The sequence below is a fragment of the Brugia malayi genome, assembly GCF_000002995.4.
Source record: "Brugia malayi strain FR3 genome assembly, contig: Bm_v4_Chr1_scaffold_001, whole genome shotgun sequence".
NCBI classification, from domain to species: domain Eukaryota; kingdom Metazoa; phylum Nematoda; class Chromadorea; order Rhabditida; family Onchocercidae; genus Brugia; species Brugia malayi.
In genome coordinates, this window is record NW_025062475.1 from 3,650,781 (window position 1) to 3,664,661 (window position 13,881).

Here is a 13,881-nt window from a genome sequence, read left to right on the forward strand (position 1 = left end):
TCTCTACGGTAGTAGGATTCTCTATCACTTCAGCAATTAGAGGAGATTCATTTGGTGTCAACTTTAAATGCATTGTATGGTCATTATAGCTTCAATGACAAGGAAAATAGTATATGAGAGAGTTTTACGATGTGGATTGTCGGTTTGGATAATGAAACAAGAGGAGGAGACAACCATTTTAAATTTCTATCCCGCTCGTACCCTCCAATAGACATCTATTTTCTTTTCTATATCTTTGAGGTTACAACGAAATCTTTATATGAGGTTTTCTCTACCAATACACCGTTCTCTTTCTTCAACATTTGCCGCTCTGTTTCTCCCTCAGAACCAAACCTCGAGGTTACTTTCACCTATATGTCGATTCATATATGTCATCATAGACATCATCGCAGAAAAGAAAGCAATATGTTGTTGCAAGTGTCTGAATGACAGCAAGGAAAAAAAAAATTGCATATGAAACGCCCTCATTCTGACCTTTACCTTTGAATCACACTCTAATATATCTATCATTTTGTTGACCTCTATATTTTACACACTTCATTGTTGCTGTCTTACTCCAGTCGAGACTGACCTCAATCGATATCTATTTGCGGATGTTGCAGCTCTTCACAAATCACTCATTTGAATATAGTAACAAATATGTGAAACTCTTTTATAAGATGGAAATTCATTCTCGAACTATTTGTAAAATAATGTTTTGTATTCAAATCATCTCAAAATGAAGAATATGAATGAAGAAATTTCTACAAATATTTGGTTATTCATAATGTGTAACTTACATGATACTTAGACCTTTCTTTGTAAAATAAATGAGAAAAAGCAAGATAGTTTATTGTATTTATGGTAATAATTATTCCTTTTTTTCTTTTCTTTCTATGTGAAAAAATTTTCGTGATTTAATTCAAGAAAACTTCAGGATGTAAAAATAATAATGAATATTTTAATGTCATAATCCCATTATGAACAATATTTCAGTGAGGTGTATCGATCATACCCATATTGACCCAGACAGTCAATTGTAATGAGTGATCCAGTAGCGACAGCAACATCATTCTATGAATTATTATTAGAATGACTTGACCCTGAATGGGTATTTTTGGTAAGTGATAGGTCATACAAATCATTACGAAATTTTTCTCAAAAAAAAAAAAAGAAAAGAGAAAAAAAGAAAAAAACAATGAAGCAGACATATTAACTTATAATTATGATACTTTATTTCCTTCTATCCTCTCATTAAATATATTTCTTCCGCTGATCTTTTTTTTTTTTCATTCTTTCTTTCTTTCTTATACAAAATCTCTTCATCAATTACTCTAATCCTCTCAAATAATTAGAGTAATAAATATAGTAAGAGTATAAAAAGCGCGGTGTAAATACTATTTGTTACAAAATTCGTTACTAAATATTTAAATACGAGAAATTTTGAAAATTTTAAAAGTAATACAAATATTTGTTATACAATTCGATTTTTTTTTTCTTTTTTGCATTATATTTGATAAGTTAAAGGTAAGGAAATAAAGGGAAATAAAAAATAAAATAAAATATTTTATTTCCTTACCATCTTCTATATATGTTTTTCATCTTATATAGTCTTTTTTTTTTTCTTTGAGCATTGAACTGATTCTATTGGAACGATAATCAATAATATAATTGGTACTGTCTCGATTTTCCATTCATCTCTTTCGCATTTTGAATAAAGTCCGGTTTAAAGTAGACATATTTATCAGTCATTTCTTCCTTTTGTCTTTTCCGATTGATCTATTAATAGTGAACTATGTTATGGTATGTATAGTTGGTTCTATTAGAAGAAAGTATGTGGCGCCACAAAATTGTAAGGAAGAAATGAGCAGTTGTTCATTTGTGTTCTCATTTCTAATACTTATTATGTTATTTGATAGATAGTAGAAAAAATATGAATATTTTAGCTTTTCTTTTCTAGATAAAGTTTACTTCATACTGTATAACTTACTACTATATTCTGCAGTATGACTAAAGGAGTGAAATAGCAAAAGAGAGAGAGAAGAAAGAAAGTGAAGTAAACCTCAGTAAAGTGTTGTTTTTGTATTTATGTTTCAAACTTATGATTAGATTGCTAGTTAAGCATTGCAGCTTTGTTATTAAAAGTTATTAGAAATGGGTAAATAAAAAGAACTAGCTGAGTGGCATGATTCAAAACTTCTGGTCATTATCGAACGGATTATAAATTTAACTTTTAATAACATAACTGCTAGATTTCGAGTGCCATTCAGACAGCTGGCACTAATTTGTTCGTTCATCAAAAATGCTAATAAATTTAATAGGAGATGAATTACGAATGAGGGTGTCGACAGCGTCGATAAAAGAGGGTTTTTGGATTGAAAAGGAGTAATACTGGTAGGTAGATAACAATCATTATAACCGATCAAAAGCTTTCCAAGGTCCTTTCTTCGTCCTTCATTTTTTTTTTCCTGCCAAGATCTTTTTCTATCATCTCCAGATTAGGAAGTTAAGTTCTAATATTCTCTATCATATTATCATTATAAGTTTTATTATCGATTTCTGATCCAAGGATTTTTCTTTTTTCTTCTTAATTTTGACATTATTAACATCATTTCTAAAATATAACATGACTTTATGATTAGTTTTCTTTTCATCAATGAATCGTTCGTTGTTATACGGAATCTCTCCCTCAATTTATAGCCAATTGATCTCTCCCTCAATTTATAGCCAATTGTTAATTTCTTTTATAACTATCACATTAGATGCCAAATAAGATAATGATATATATATATATGTATGCCATTTCCTTGCGTATAAAATTTTGGCATAGCTTTCTAATCTCTTATTTTTTTCAAAGATAAAAGCTAAATAATTAGATGTATCATATATCTTTTTATAGGATTATTTGTATACATTGGAAGTAGAAACGCTTACTCGTCATATTTTTGACTGATTCAACTTTATAAATAATCAAGCAATAACTTTTGTAATAAAATTTCGAGCGATTTTTCAAGATTTTTAGGAACTAAATGAAAATGACAGTGATTGATTACTGCAGGAAACAATACATTCATTTGGAAAAAAAAAAAAAAATGAATGAATTCTTTTTTCAAACTTCTGTTTTGTAATTTTGCAAAATAATTTTTACAAATTATTTAAAAAGTTGTATAGATGATAATTATGACAAGAGAAGATATGCTTCACCAAATATCGAAATTGCAGTTCTGATTGGATAGAATGGATTAATTTCTATAATATCATTGTAACGAGGATCGATGCATAATCTTGTGCGGCGTATTAGCATCAGTATTACCCCTCAAAATTTCTCTTTATCTTAAAAATTGAAATTTTAGACAAAAAATTAGAAAATAAACCCTTTATTGTAACTTACACACTTATTACTACAAACTGAATAGATATTTTACTTCATTCATATTAATATAATAAAAAGGTTGGAAAATTGGTTTTAAATTGCTATTATTTAACTTCATCCTTTAGAAAAAAATTTAAAAGGCTTATGTTATTCTTGATTTATACGCTGCTATGCAACGTTCCTCTTTTTTTTTTTTTTTTTTTTTTTTTCCTTCAATTTCATATTTTGCTGAAGTTTATTTCAGGCTTTTTAGATTCCAGTGATTTGTCAAATTATTTTGTTTCGTTTCACGAATTCAAACAATTTTTTTTTTTGGTTGATGTGGTAAGTTATTAATTCAAATTTGGAATTGTGTTAAGTTAATGAAGTTAATGATCCGTTCTTGCTGATCAGAAAGTGAAAGTGCTCAGTGCAAATTTGGAATTATTTCCTGGTTTATGTTGAAAAATAACATGAAAGCACTGAGTAAAGCACTTTCTAGAAAATCTAATCAAATTTCTAGAGAAATCAGCTTGTCAACTCCTCATGTTTTAAATATATAAATTTAGATAGGAGTCTGTTTTCATAATGACCTGTAATTTAAATTTGAAAATGTGTTATTGTTAAAATTGATGCCTTTATATTGAGCAAGCATCTATGGGAAATTAATCCGTAATTTTTCACCAAATGCAACTGTATAGTGTATTCTGTGACCTTAGCAGATTTATGAGTCTGCTAAATCTATTTCATAAATTCTGTTGTTATGAGTGCTTAGTTGAAGAAATAAATTCAAAATGGACTAGTCTATGTTACTTTTCTTTAGATGCTATATAATGAATGGTGCCTCAGATGAGAATGCCGAAAATAGGTTCGGAGAAGAAAATGAAGAAAATGAACAGTTTTTGCGGCGGAAAGGACAACGGAAGTCCCGTCCGCATGCTCTTGCTTATCGTAATACAAATATTAGTGGATCAGTTAGTAAGAAATATGAAGAGAAGGGAGTTTATATATCGATTATTGAGAAATCTCTGCTGTTGGACAAGAAGAGGAGACGCGAAAGTTTCCAAGTGCTTTTTATATTTCTGTGTGTATGTAGTTGGTAATGTGAGCTTAAAGATGATCGTCAAATGAATCGTAGACTGTGTAACAAAAATTAAAAACTTGATTTTTTTAATTTTTTCAAATTCTATTGGTCTCTTAATTTGGGTAGCCTGAGCATGACTTCTGCTGACTCCACCATTATCGATTGCTATATTTATACGAGCTGGAGATCTCAGTCGATAACTGTTGCAAGTAGTCGGATTTAAATTGATATATAGGATATAATTTACGCAATTTTGGCAACAAATATTTATTTTTACTCATTTAACTTTGGTACACTTTCTAGCAAAGAAATCAAGAACCTCCGACAAGAAGTCGATGGCTTCCAACGGGAATATCTGCCTTTACTGTTTTTTGTGATGAAGATAATGGTCAAGAGGTTGGCAGCTCGAAAGATCCTGAGGTTTTATTTTACTTTCTTTTATATTTGAGGACGTTGGTTATCAAAAACATATATCATCCACTAATTGTTTTGAATGGTTTTCCTTTGTTAACAGTTGAATCTCTATACAATTTCTGTCTGGATGAAGAAAAATTATTTTACTTGAAAATTGCAGTATTAGAGTATGAGATGAGGATTAACATTATCAAATGACAATCGATATAATTTAAACTATAAACTAAATGAAAATACTGGTTAATTGATAATAAGTGTTGCTCAGAACATTTTTGGGACCGAAATGAAAGAGTTTGATATTGACTGGAATGTGTTATTAATGAGCACCAAAATTTTTCTAAATAAAGCATGATAAAACACACTGAAAACTTAATTACGATTCAGTATAATGACATTCTCTGATACCAAGTTTGCTTCTTTTAATTGCAGGAATTCAAGGCTTTTTTTTATCCCCATTGTGGGCATCGAAATTCTATCATTCTTAAATGTAGCTCGTAAAGCACTGAAATATTAAATGAAGTTCAATATTTTAAGATGTAATATATGCTTATGCGCTACATGTTCTGTTATTGACTATTTAAAAATTCAGATATAGCAGTTTTTAGGAGCGCAGCCTTTATCATTGAGAATTTTAATGCAGTGGTAGTGGCTAACCATTGCTATGTTATAATTTTAGTAAATAATTTATTTTTGTAAAAGTTGTAATGCGTTTAAAGTAACCACCGGATGTTCGTTTACTTAGGAATGCACATATATATGTTTGCAGAAGAATGATCAACAGCAAGGAGAAGGAAGCAAAAGAAGTGGAGAGATGTCGACGCAATATTTGCAAATACCAAGAAAGATTAGACGCCCCCTTGCAACTTTATCACCGAATCGTGACGATTCGGATTCGGAGAGTAACAGACCTCTTGCTCGAAATTTGTCACCAAATCATGAGGAATCAGATTTGGAGAGTAGCACACCATCTGATGCCAATCTTCAAACCGATGAGGTGAAACTTCCCGTTATAAAAAACATTTTTACTACTTTGTTGCATTCAGGAAAGAAATTCTCAACTCGAAATCATTTTAGAGATAGATTTTATGAATTCATTTATGACAAAATTCGATACAAATATTTATGAATTACTATTGTTATTATTTATCGAAACTAACAGTAGTAGTACTGCTTTCAAAAATGAACAAAACTGTTTAGCATATCTGAAAATGGTAAACTGAATAAAAACCAGTGTTATTAAAAAGTTTTCAGTCATAACATTTGTTAGAAAATGGTTAAGGCAGACTTAAACAATGGCTAGGTTCCATATTTGATGGGATACTTCTTTCACATATCATAAAAATAATGGTATTAACCGTGATGACAGGCAGAACTGCTAACTCTAAGTGCAACATTTCAATTTAATTTTGTAGTGGAGTGAATTTCTGAACTGAATTCATTATCATTTTTTCAGGGTGAAGATAGTTATCATTCAAGGAATAGTACTACTTCGATTGATAGCAGCGACATTTCTGCTAACGAACTACGTCCTGATGATGAAGTGGTATTTGTTGTTGATTCAGTTTCAAATAATGTCCGAAGAGCGTTTAAGAGTGTTCCAGATATTTCTAGCCAAGCAGCAACTACAAGTAGCAGTATAATATATACTACAGTAAGTACCATTTCATAATAAAGTTGTCTTGAACTCTATATGTACCAAATAAATACGCAGAATGAGCTAATCAGTTAAGTAATTTTGCTGCTGGAAAAGTAATAGGAACAAATCCATAAAATTTGAGGTAGAATTCCCCATTCCATGTTTTATTGATAAAACTAGACCACTTCAATCTTATCACCTTTGATATACAGCTATGATAATAATAAACTGAAGTGAAAAGAATGCATTTCGGTTTATTTTACTAATATTCTCAAAGCAAAATCGCTTTTCCTAGGAAAGAAGAGAAAAAAGAATGAGATTAATATGGTCAATTTCAGGAAGAGCATGAGGATCGAGTGCGGACGGATCCAGTGTATGATGCGGATATCTATCTTTATATGAGATATAGGGAATTAAAACTTTGTCCTTCTGGAGATTTTTTAGAATTTCAAGAAGAAATATGTGGTGAAGTGAGATATCTTCTTGTCGAATGGATTTGTGATTCAGCTCGAGAATTTAATTTAAGCACGGTATACTTCATATTTTATAAATGCCTGTTTACTTTTCAAATTTTGCTTTAATTTCGCTTACTTACTGCTGATTTCAAAATGTGGAGGGCATGACAGTTCCTTTTTTCGGAATTTTGGTCCATACTAGAAATATTGTCGGGTTTATTCAAGATAATTTCGTCGAGCATGAATAATTTGAATGTATTGTCCAAATAATTTGAATCGATCTTGATTTCAGGAATCCTTGCATATGGCAGTTTCAATTGTCGATCGAGTCTTAAATACACTTCAGTGTCCACGTGAGAAGTTGCAATTACTTGGTGCTGCAGCTCTGTTGCTAGCAGCAAAATTTGAGGAGATCTATCCACCAGAAGTGAAAGAATTCGCTAGAATCACTGCTTACACATTTCACGAAACAGAGGTATACTTTGCAAATACATTGTTTGAGATATTAGGACCTAATTAAACACTATTTCATGGTATCCGCCTACGATGTCTTGGTTTTATTATGTATTTCTTTCTTTACTTTTAAATGGGTTGAAGTGCTGTTAAAAGTCTTTCACTGTCTGTTTCTTGACATGAATAAATGCTTCAGGTTGGGTATAGCCTCAGTTCGTTCCGCTCAGACTGTTTTCTTTTTTTGGTTTCTCGGTTTTCTATTTCATTGACCAAACCATAAAGAAATATGAATTATATCGGTGAACAACTATCTCCAAATTAGTATTTGTTCTAACTTCTATTGCATTATGCATCTTTTTTCTTGTTTTCTTATCTTTATATTTTATATCTAAGTTTATCTATCTTCATCTTTCAAGCAAAGGTCATACTTTCAATAAGCTGAGCAATATATAAATCGATCTAAGAAGTACCATTTCAGATTATAAGAATGGAACGAATAGTTTTTGCAAGAGTAGAATATCAGCTGTTAGCACCTACGTCATGGTGGTTTGCTTCACGGCTGGTACGTATGGCTCATGTTCCAAGAATAATTTATTGTATGATGAGGTATCTGTTGGAACTTGCCCTTCTAGATCATACATTTCTGGATTTTCGGCCAAGTGTTATCGGGGCAGCATCATTCTTTCTCAGTAATGTGATCTTCAAATCTGATTACCTGCTTTTGACTACAGAAACAGGTTGATTTTACTGATTTATTGGCTCGTTAACTGTAGTAACTATTAATTTCTTTTTGTTTTTTTCTTTTTTGTGAAGAACAAAACCTATATTTTTTAATATGCGCTATCACCTTATTATTATTCCGAATAAATGCTTCAAGGATAGGATAGAGAATAGCTCTATCCTGGGAACAAAATGAATAAGTTTGGTAACACATTTTGTTACATTGATTGTAACTGAGAATGAACTCAGTGACTTATCCATTACGACCCATATTGTCTTATTTGTCCCACAGATGCTTATTTTATAAGATCAGATATCGGATCTCTAATATTGATAGAAGGTTCCTAAATTTCTTGGCATTGTCATCTTAATTTTCAGATATTGGCGTTAATGAACTTCGCTCACCTGCCCGAAAAATGCTTGAACTCTTCCATGAAGTCCCGAACAAAGATTACTGTAGCGTTTTTGAGAAATATGCAACGGAAAAGTACGAGCAGGTCTCTTGTTTATTACTCCCAGATAATTTTTCGGAATTAGATGTCACCCGTTAACATGCTATTTTTCCCATTGTAAGCTCTTGCTGATATTCTGTTTGCTGTTGCATCAAAATTTTGCAGTAGTTATTAATTCAAGTTCATGAGATATCGTTTTCGGTTGTCTGGTTAATCAGTGTAGTAAGGCTGACGGCAATTGATCAGAAAATTCTTTCGTAAAAAAGGCCCGAATTTCTCTCTCTCTCTCTCTTGTTCAGTCTGTTAGGCAGAGGTAATTGTAAGATACTCCTAACAGCAACGACAGTTATTGTTATTTCGTCAATATTAGTGTTGATAAAGCAAATTTCTTAGTTTAATCTGATTGTTCTAAGCTCTCATCATTTCTTACTTTTTTTTTTCTTTGTGTAAAATCTTTATTATCAAAGATGTAGATATTAATTCCATTATCTTAACTGAAATTATTCACAGAAATGAATCCGATGTCAACATTTTTCTCTTATTATTAATACAGTTAACCTGCTTAGACCCACACCACTTTTAAATTTCCCTTCAACAGTAACTCAGTCATACACGGACACTTGTAACCGCATAGATATCATTGGAACAGCAGCATTTTTTAGTTGAAGTTAGTGTTTGCAGTTCAGTATTAACAGTTTACTGAAAGAACTCTTAAAATAATTCGGTACTGCTTCACAACAAATACTTCTGACATAGTCAGGAATTCAGCAAATTAGTGCTTTTTAAATGCTAATCATTTGAAAAAAAAAAAAAAATTCCAGTGAAATTAAAAATAAATTTAACGATGGTTGCTATTACTTTTCTTTCTTTTAGGAAATGAGTTCAATTATTGTCTTATTGTGTTGCACTTTATTTGAAACATAGGTAATAAGGGGAAGTTGGCAAACCGCATTTCATTGCTTGTAAGTTTTGCACAGATTTCTTCTTTGCTTATAGATTTTTCCTCAGCTTTACAGATCTATCCTTGTTTACAATCCTAGCACTCATTACTTTTCAGGTCAAGTAAGCTGCATTCCTGTGATAAATAGGTAGGTTTTTCAATTTTTAGAGACGAGTGTTTTACGCCTAAGCAGCATGTTCATTGAATGGAACGTGCGTATTAGAGTTAACACTCAAGGCACTTTTAAAGTGCTCTGAATACTGTGTTAAGTTTTACTTAATTTTATCTAGAATAGCTCAAAAGATGTATCATTCATGTATCAAAAGCTGAGCAAAAATCACGGATATGGGGTAAGAGTCAGTTCAACCTTCAACATTTTTTTTTCGTCCAGTTTATTGTCGTTGTAAAATGCAGTCATCAAATGTATTTATCTTTAAGAAAAATTTACAAACATTCCTTATAATTCATAATGTCTGTTTTCTCTACAATTTATTCGATTTAGTTGATGTTTATATATTCACTGCAGTACCCAATTTTCGATGTCATATTGATTTTCTAAGACTATTGTTTTGCGATTGATAAAAATGTTTTATTTCTGTTTAAATGGAATTAAGATAGCAAGAAGGCCAATTATAGCGGCCCAGTTTAGTGACATGTAATGAATTTAAAAAATTTCTGATTCTAATCTTCAATCAAATATCCACAATCAAAAATGTCCAAGCGAAACTTACGGCATAGGATTTTAGTTGAAAAAATACCTTATTTTTTGCATAATGCTGACATCAGTATGTTAGATAAATTTCGGAAATCTTCGATATATTACTTTACAGTAGTAATATAACAACAAAAAGCTCACTGGTAGAACACAAGAATCATAAAATGGCCGACTTTGGAAATAATCCCACCGGGAAGGATTTCGTATTACTCATATTCAGCAACAGTTTTCCTTTCAACCAATTACCATCAATCTGCAAATAAAATACGGAAAACTTCCAGAAGTGTTGCTGAAAGTTGGAAGATAAGTTGATAATGCAAAAAGAACCAATTTAAGCAAAATTAGAGGTTGAATCTGAAGTGGATTTGTGAGACCGTGCAATTCTCGGCGAAGTGTATTACAATACCCCCGTCTCTCTCCCTATCTCGAGACTTTACTAGGCCCAAGGCGGTTGTTGCTTATTAGTGAAAAGTCTAGTTATTCCACATATTCCTATAATTTCGATTCTAACAATTTCAGTGTGATCCTAGTAACACTTAAAATTTCGTTTGCCAATCGGAATTTTCTCAATCTGAAGGAACTAAAGAAATTTTGGATCAATAAACTAACCTCCTCAATCACTTCGATTTGATCTCCCTTCGAGAAGCATAAATGGTCTTTTGCATTATTATAATAATCATTCGTTGCAGTGACAATTGTATTCGTAATATTTAAATGTTTTCCAGCATCAATTTTGCTGCTACAGTTTTCAATATAAGTGCGTGGTACCAAGCCAATTTTCCCATTCAGCTTACCTCTCAACCAATCTTCGTTTACCCATTCTAGTACTTCTATCTGATCGCCTATAAAATATAGCATAATTAGAGATTTTTACTACTAATGACAATGGTATAGCAAAGTTTTAGAAGACTTATTGCAATATTATGAATATGAAATGAATTCTAAAATCTATTTACTATCAACAACTTACGATGAACTTTAAAGAGATCTTTCCAAATATTAACTATTGCTATGATAACAAAAAGAACTGGATTGTAATAAAAAATCAACACGCTTCATTTACCTGCTTTAAAAATTAGATCACCTTCAACGTCACTGTTGTAATCATATAAAGCACTGATATATTCCGCTGATGTATAACAACTTATGGGTTCAGAAGGTGCTGTTAACGGAACGGTAATTTCCCGAACATAATTAGCAGGAAAGATACCTTGGTGTACACCAATCTTACCACATAACCAATCGTCATTAATCTTTTCCACAACATAAATTTCATCATTTGCTCGGAACTAGAAGAATTTGTAGATATAAACAATTTCATTGGACTTATTAATGGAAACCACTAATGATTAAGACTTAATCATAAATGTTGGAACGAATCTGTTAAAATTCTAATCAACATGGATTACCGTAAGATCTCCTGATACGCTACTATCAAAATCGTATAAAGCAACCACACGATATGGTCTGAAAAATTTTATAAATTATCAATATTATCAATACGTTATAAAAAAACCACTTGAATAAAAGCTTTTTATCAGCCTCCTTACTAATCTATCGATGTTTGATAACTCCTTTAATGTTTCCTTTCACTGTCATATAAAATCTGCCGGGTATCAAATCTTTAAATGATTTATTTATTTTAGCATTTGAAACTAATCCTAACTGAAGAAAGCGAATGCCATTTTATATTACAATATTATACATCAACATCAGCAACATCAAATACCAGTACGAAATAACATAATAATTCTAACAACATAATTTATAAAAAAAAGAAAAAAATAAAGCTCTTCTTAGTTTTGTTTCCAAAAGTTCAAACTTGATAAATGACATAGCTAATAATGAATATATCCTCGCTCTTTGGATGAGTAACAAAATCGCAGAATGGTAAAATATATATATATATATAAAACTTACATTTGAGAAGTCGACGAGGTTAATGATGTGGGAAGAGGAATTTTTACATCAATGTACAAAAGTGGCATAATTCCTTTTTGACCAGTTCTTTTATTGAGCGCATAGACCCACTGATCATCTACCTGACATCAACTTAAAAAATTCCTCTAAGAAAACATTTTTTCAAGACATATGGACTGAGGAAAACTTTTAAAATCCTTCCCAATTTCTAAAAATAATGAGAAATTTTTTAAAACCCTTTTTTCCAAAATAATCATATCCGATGGTTCTGCAGAAAGTTCATCAAAATGTGACGCAAGGAATTGAAATTTTGCATAGCCATACGGCTGCTGTTCTTGATTCGTTGTCATAAATGCATTCGCTTCTGAAACTGTACTATCATGTAATCTCGAAAATTCGACTCCAATGCAGTTTTTTTCAATTAGATTTTTTCTTTCTTTTCTTGCAAGAATAAAATAATCAGAAGTTAGAACGTCTTCAATAAATTTTAAGACCAAAAAATAGTAATCCCAGGAATTACTAATAAAGTTTGGTACTTGGGCTCTGAAATCAGTCAGGCCTTTAGGATAAAGCTCAAGAAAAAAATTTCACTTGATTGTTATTAATGCAATGCCGTCAACCTGATTGTTACATTATTCAACGTTCTAGCTTTAATATTAATAATTGGAAATTGAGAGTTTAAAAATATTTCAAATGTGAAATTACCCGAAGCGAAATTAGATTGAAAGATATCGTATGAAATTGACTGACTAGGCATGACTGCAAATTTATCAACAGTTTTAGAATTAATATCAGATGCATAATCTTGCGATGGAGGAAGTGAAGGATATATTGATGTCGGCGCTTTGTTTACAATGGAGTTGGAAGTCCCAGCATGGTTGACAAATTTATCAGCTGGTATACTATGTTTTTTTACAAGACGTTTCTGTTGTTGTTGCTTGTCACAGGCCTGAGCAATATCATATGCTGTTTTCAAAGTCTTTTCATCTTGTAGAGCATTCAGGGTAACTTTACGTACCTGAAAAACGAAACATGAAATTTAACCAAATCTGTCTACTTTCTGAATTAGCGAAACACTAATTCGGTTATTTACTGTAGTAAGTGTTACTGAAGAACCACAGAATTACTGCATCAAAAAATACGGAAAAATCAAAAAGCTAACGGGGAAAGAATTTTAAGTTCAGAAATTCATATCTAATAAGCTTTACAATAGTTGATAGTGAAAACCTTAAAAAATTTTTTTTTTAAAAAAAAAAAGTTCCTTTCTCAGAACATTCAGTAAATGGAAAGAATTCAGTAGTTTTACAAAAAGAAAAATTTTTATCAAACAACGAAAATGATTTATTTTCTAACATGCTTATTTTGTATTGCCTGCATATTTAATTACTTGAATATTTAATTCGTGAATTATTTACCAAAATGCTGATTTTATCAAGTAAAATACCTACAGCTTCGTTTTTAGCAAGAGATGAAATTGCTGATCGAACAGTTTCATTTTTACTTGCTGCAATCAACCTCTGTTGTACTTCCGGTTTTTTCACGACATCAAAGACAGCTTTTGCAGTACTGAATGCAGTACTAAATTTACCAGTTCCAAAGGTTCCTAAAAATTTCATTTATTATTTATTATATCCGAATAAAAAGCAAACAAATTAAGAGCGCATAAATTTAAAACTTCAATGTCATATTAAAAGTACATTTAAAAAAAAATAAAAAAGATGTAACAGCAATGATTTTTTTTTTTTCAAATGAAAAATTGAA

General features: G+C 31.0%; 2 protein-coding genes across 3 annotated transcripts; one reads left to right on the forward strand and one right to left on the reverse strand.

The window, feature by feature from the left end:
• Positions 1–4,164: 4,164 nt before the first annotated feature.
• On the forward strand, positions 4,165–8,644 carry Bma-cya-1 (Cyclin, N-terminal domain containing protein; the record flags this gene model as incomplete). Its single annotated transcript, XM_043076428.1, has 8 exons — positions 4,165–4,398; positions 4,719–4,835; positions 5,596–5,823; positions 6,283–6,480; positions 6,804–6,995; positions 7,213–7,395; positions 7,852–8,110; positions 8,472–8,644. 8 exons carry the CDS (start codon positions 4,165–4,167, stop codon positions 8,642–8,644), a joined length of 1,584 nt encoding a protein of 527 aa, XP_042932362.1.
• A 1,713-nt stretch (positions 8,645–10,357) lies between these two features.
• Bm1747 lies at positions 10,358–13,736 on the reverse strand (the record flags this gene model as incomplete). 2 transcript variants are annotated; one of them, XM_043076429.1, is made up of 8 exons in its annotated part: positions 10,358–10,453; positions 10,810–11,042; positions 11,264–11,489; positions 11,610–11,667; positions 12,121–12,242; positions 12,357–12,484; positions 12,826–13,138; positions 13,569–13,736. In XM_043076429.1, the coding sequence occupies 8 exons, from the start codon at positions 13,734–13,736 to the stop codon at positions 10,358–10,360; spliced, it is 1,344 nt and encodes a 447-aa protein (XP_042932363.1). The 2 variants fall into 2 exon arrangements, with proteins under 2 accessions (XP_042932363.1, XP_001893876.2); XM_001893841.2 differs by lacking the exon at positions 13,569–13,736 and having other exon boundaries at positions 12,826–12,877.
• Between the last annotated feature and the right edge of the window lie 145 nt (positions 13,737–13,881).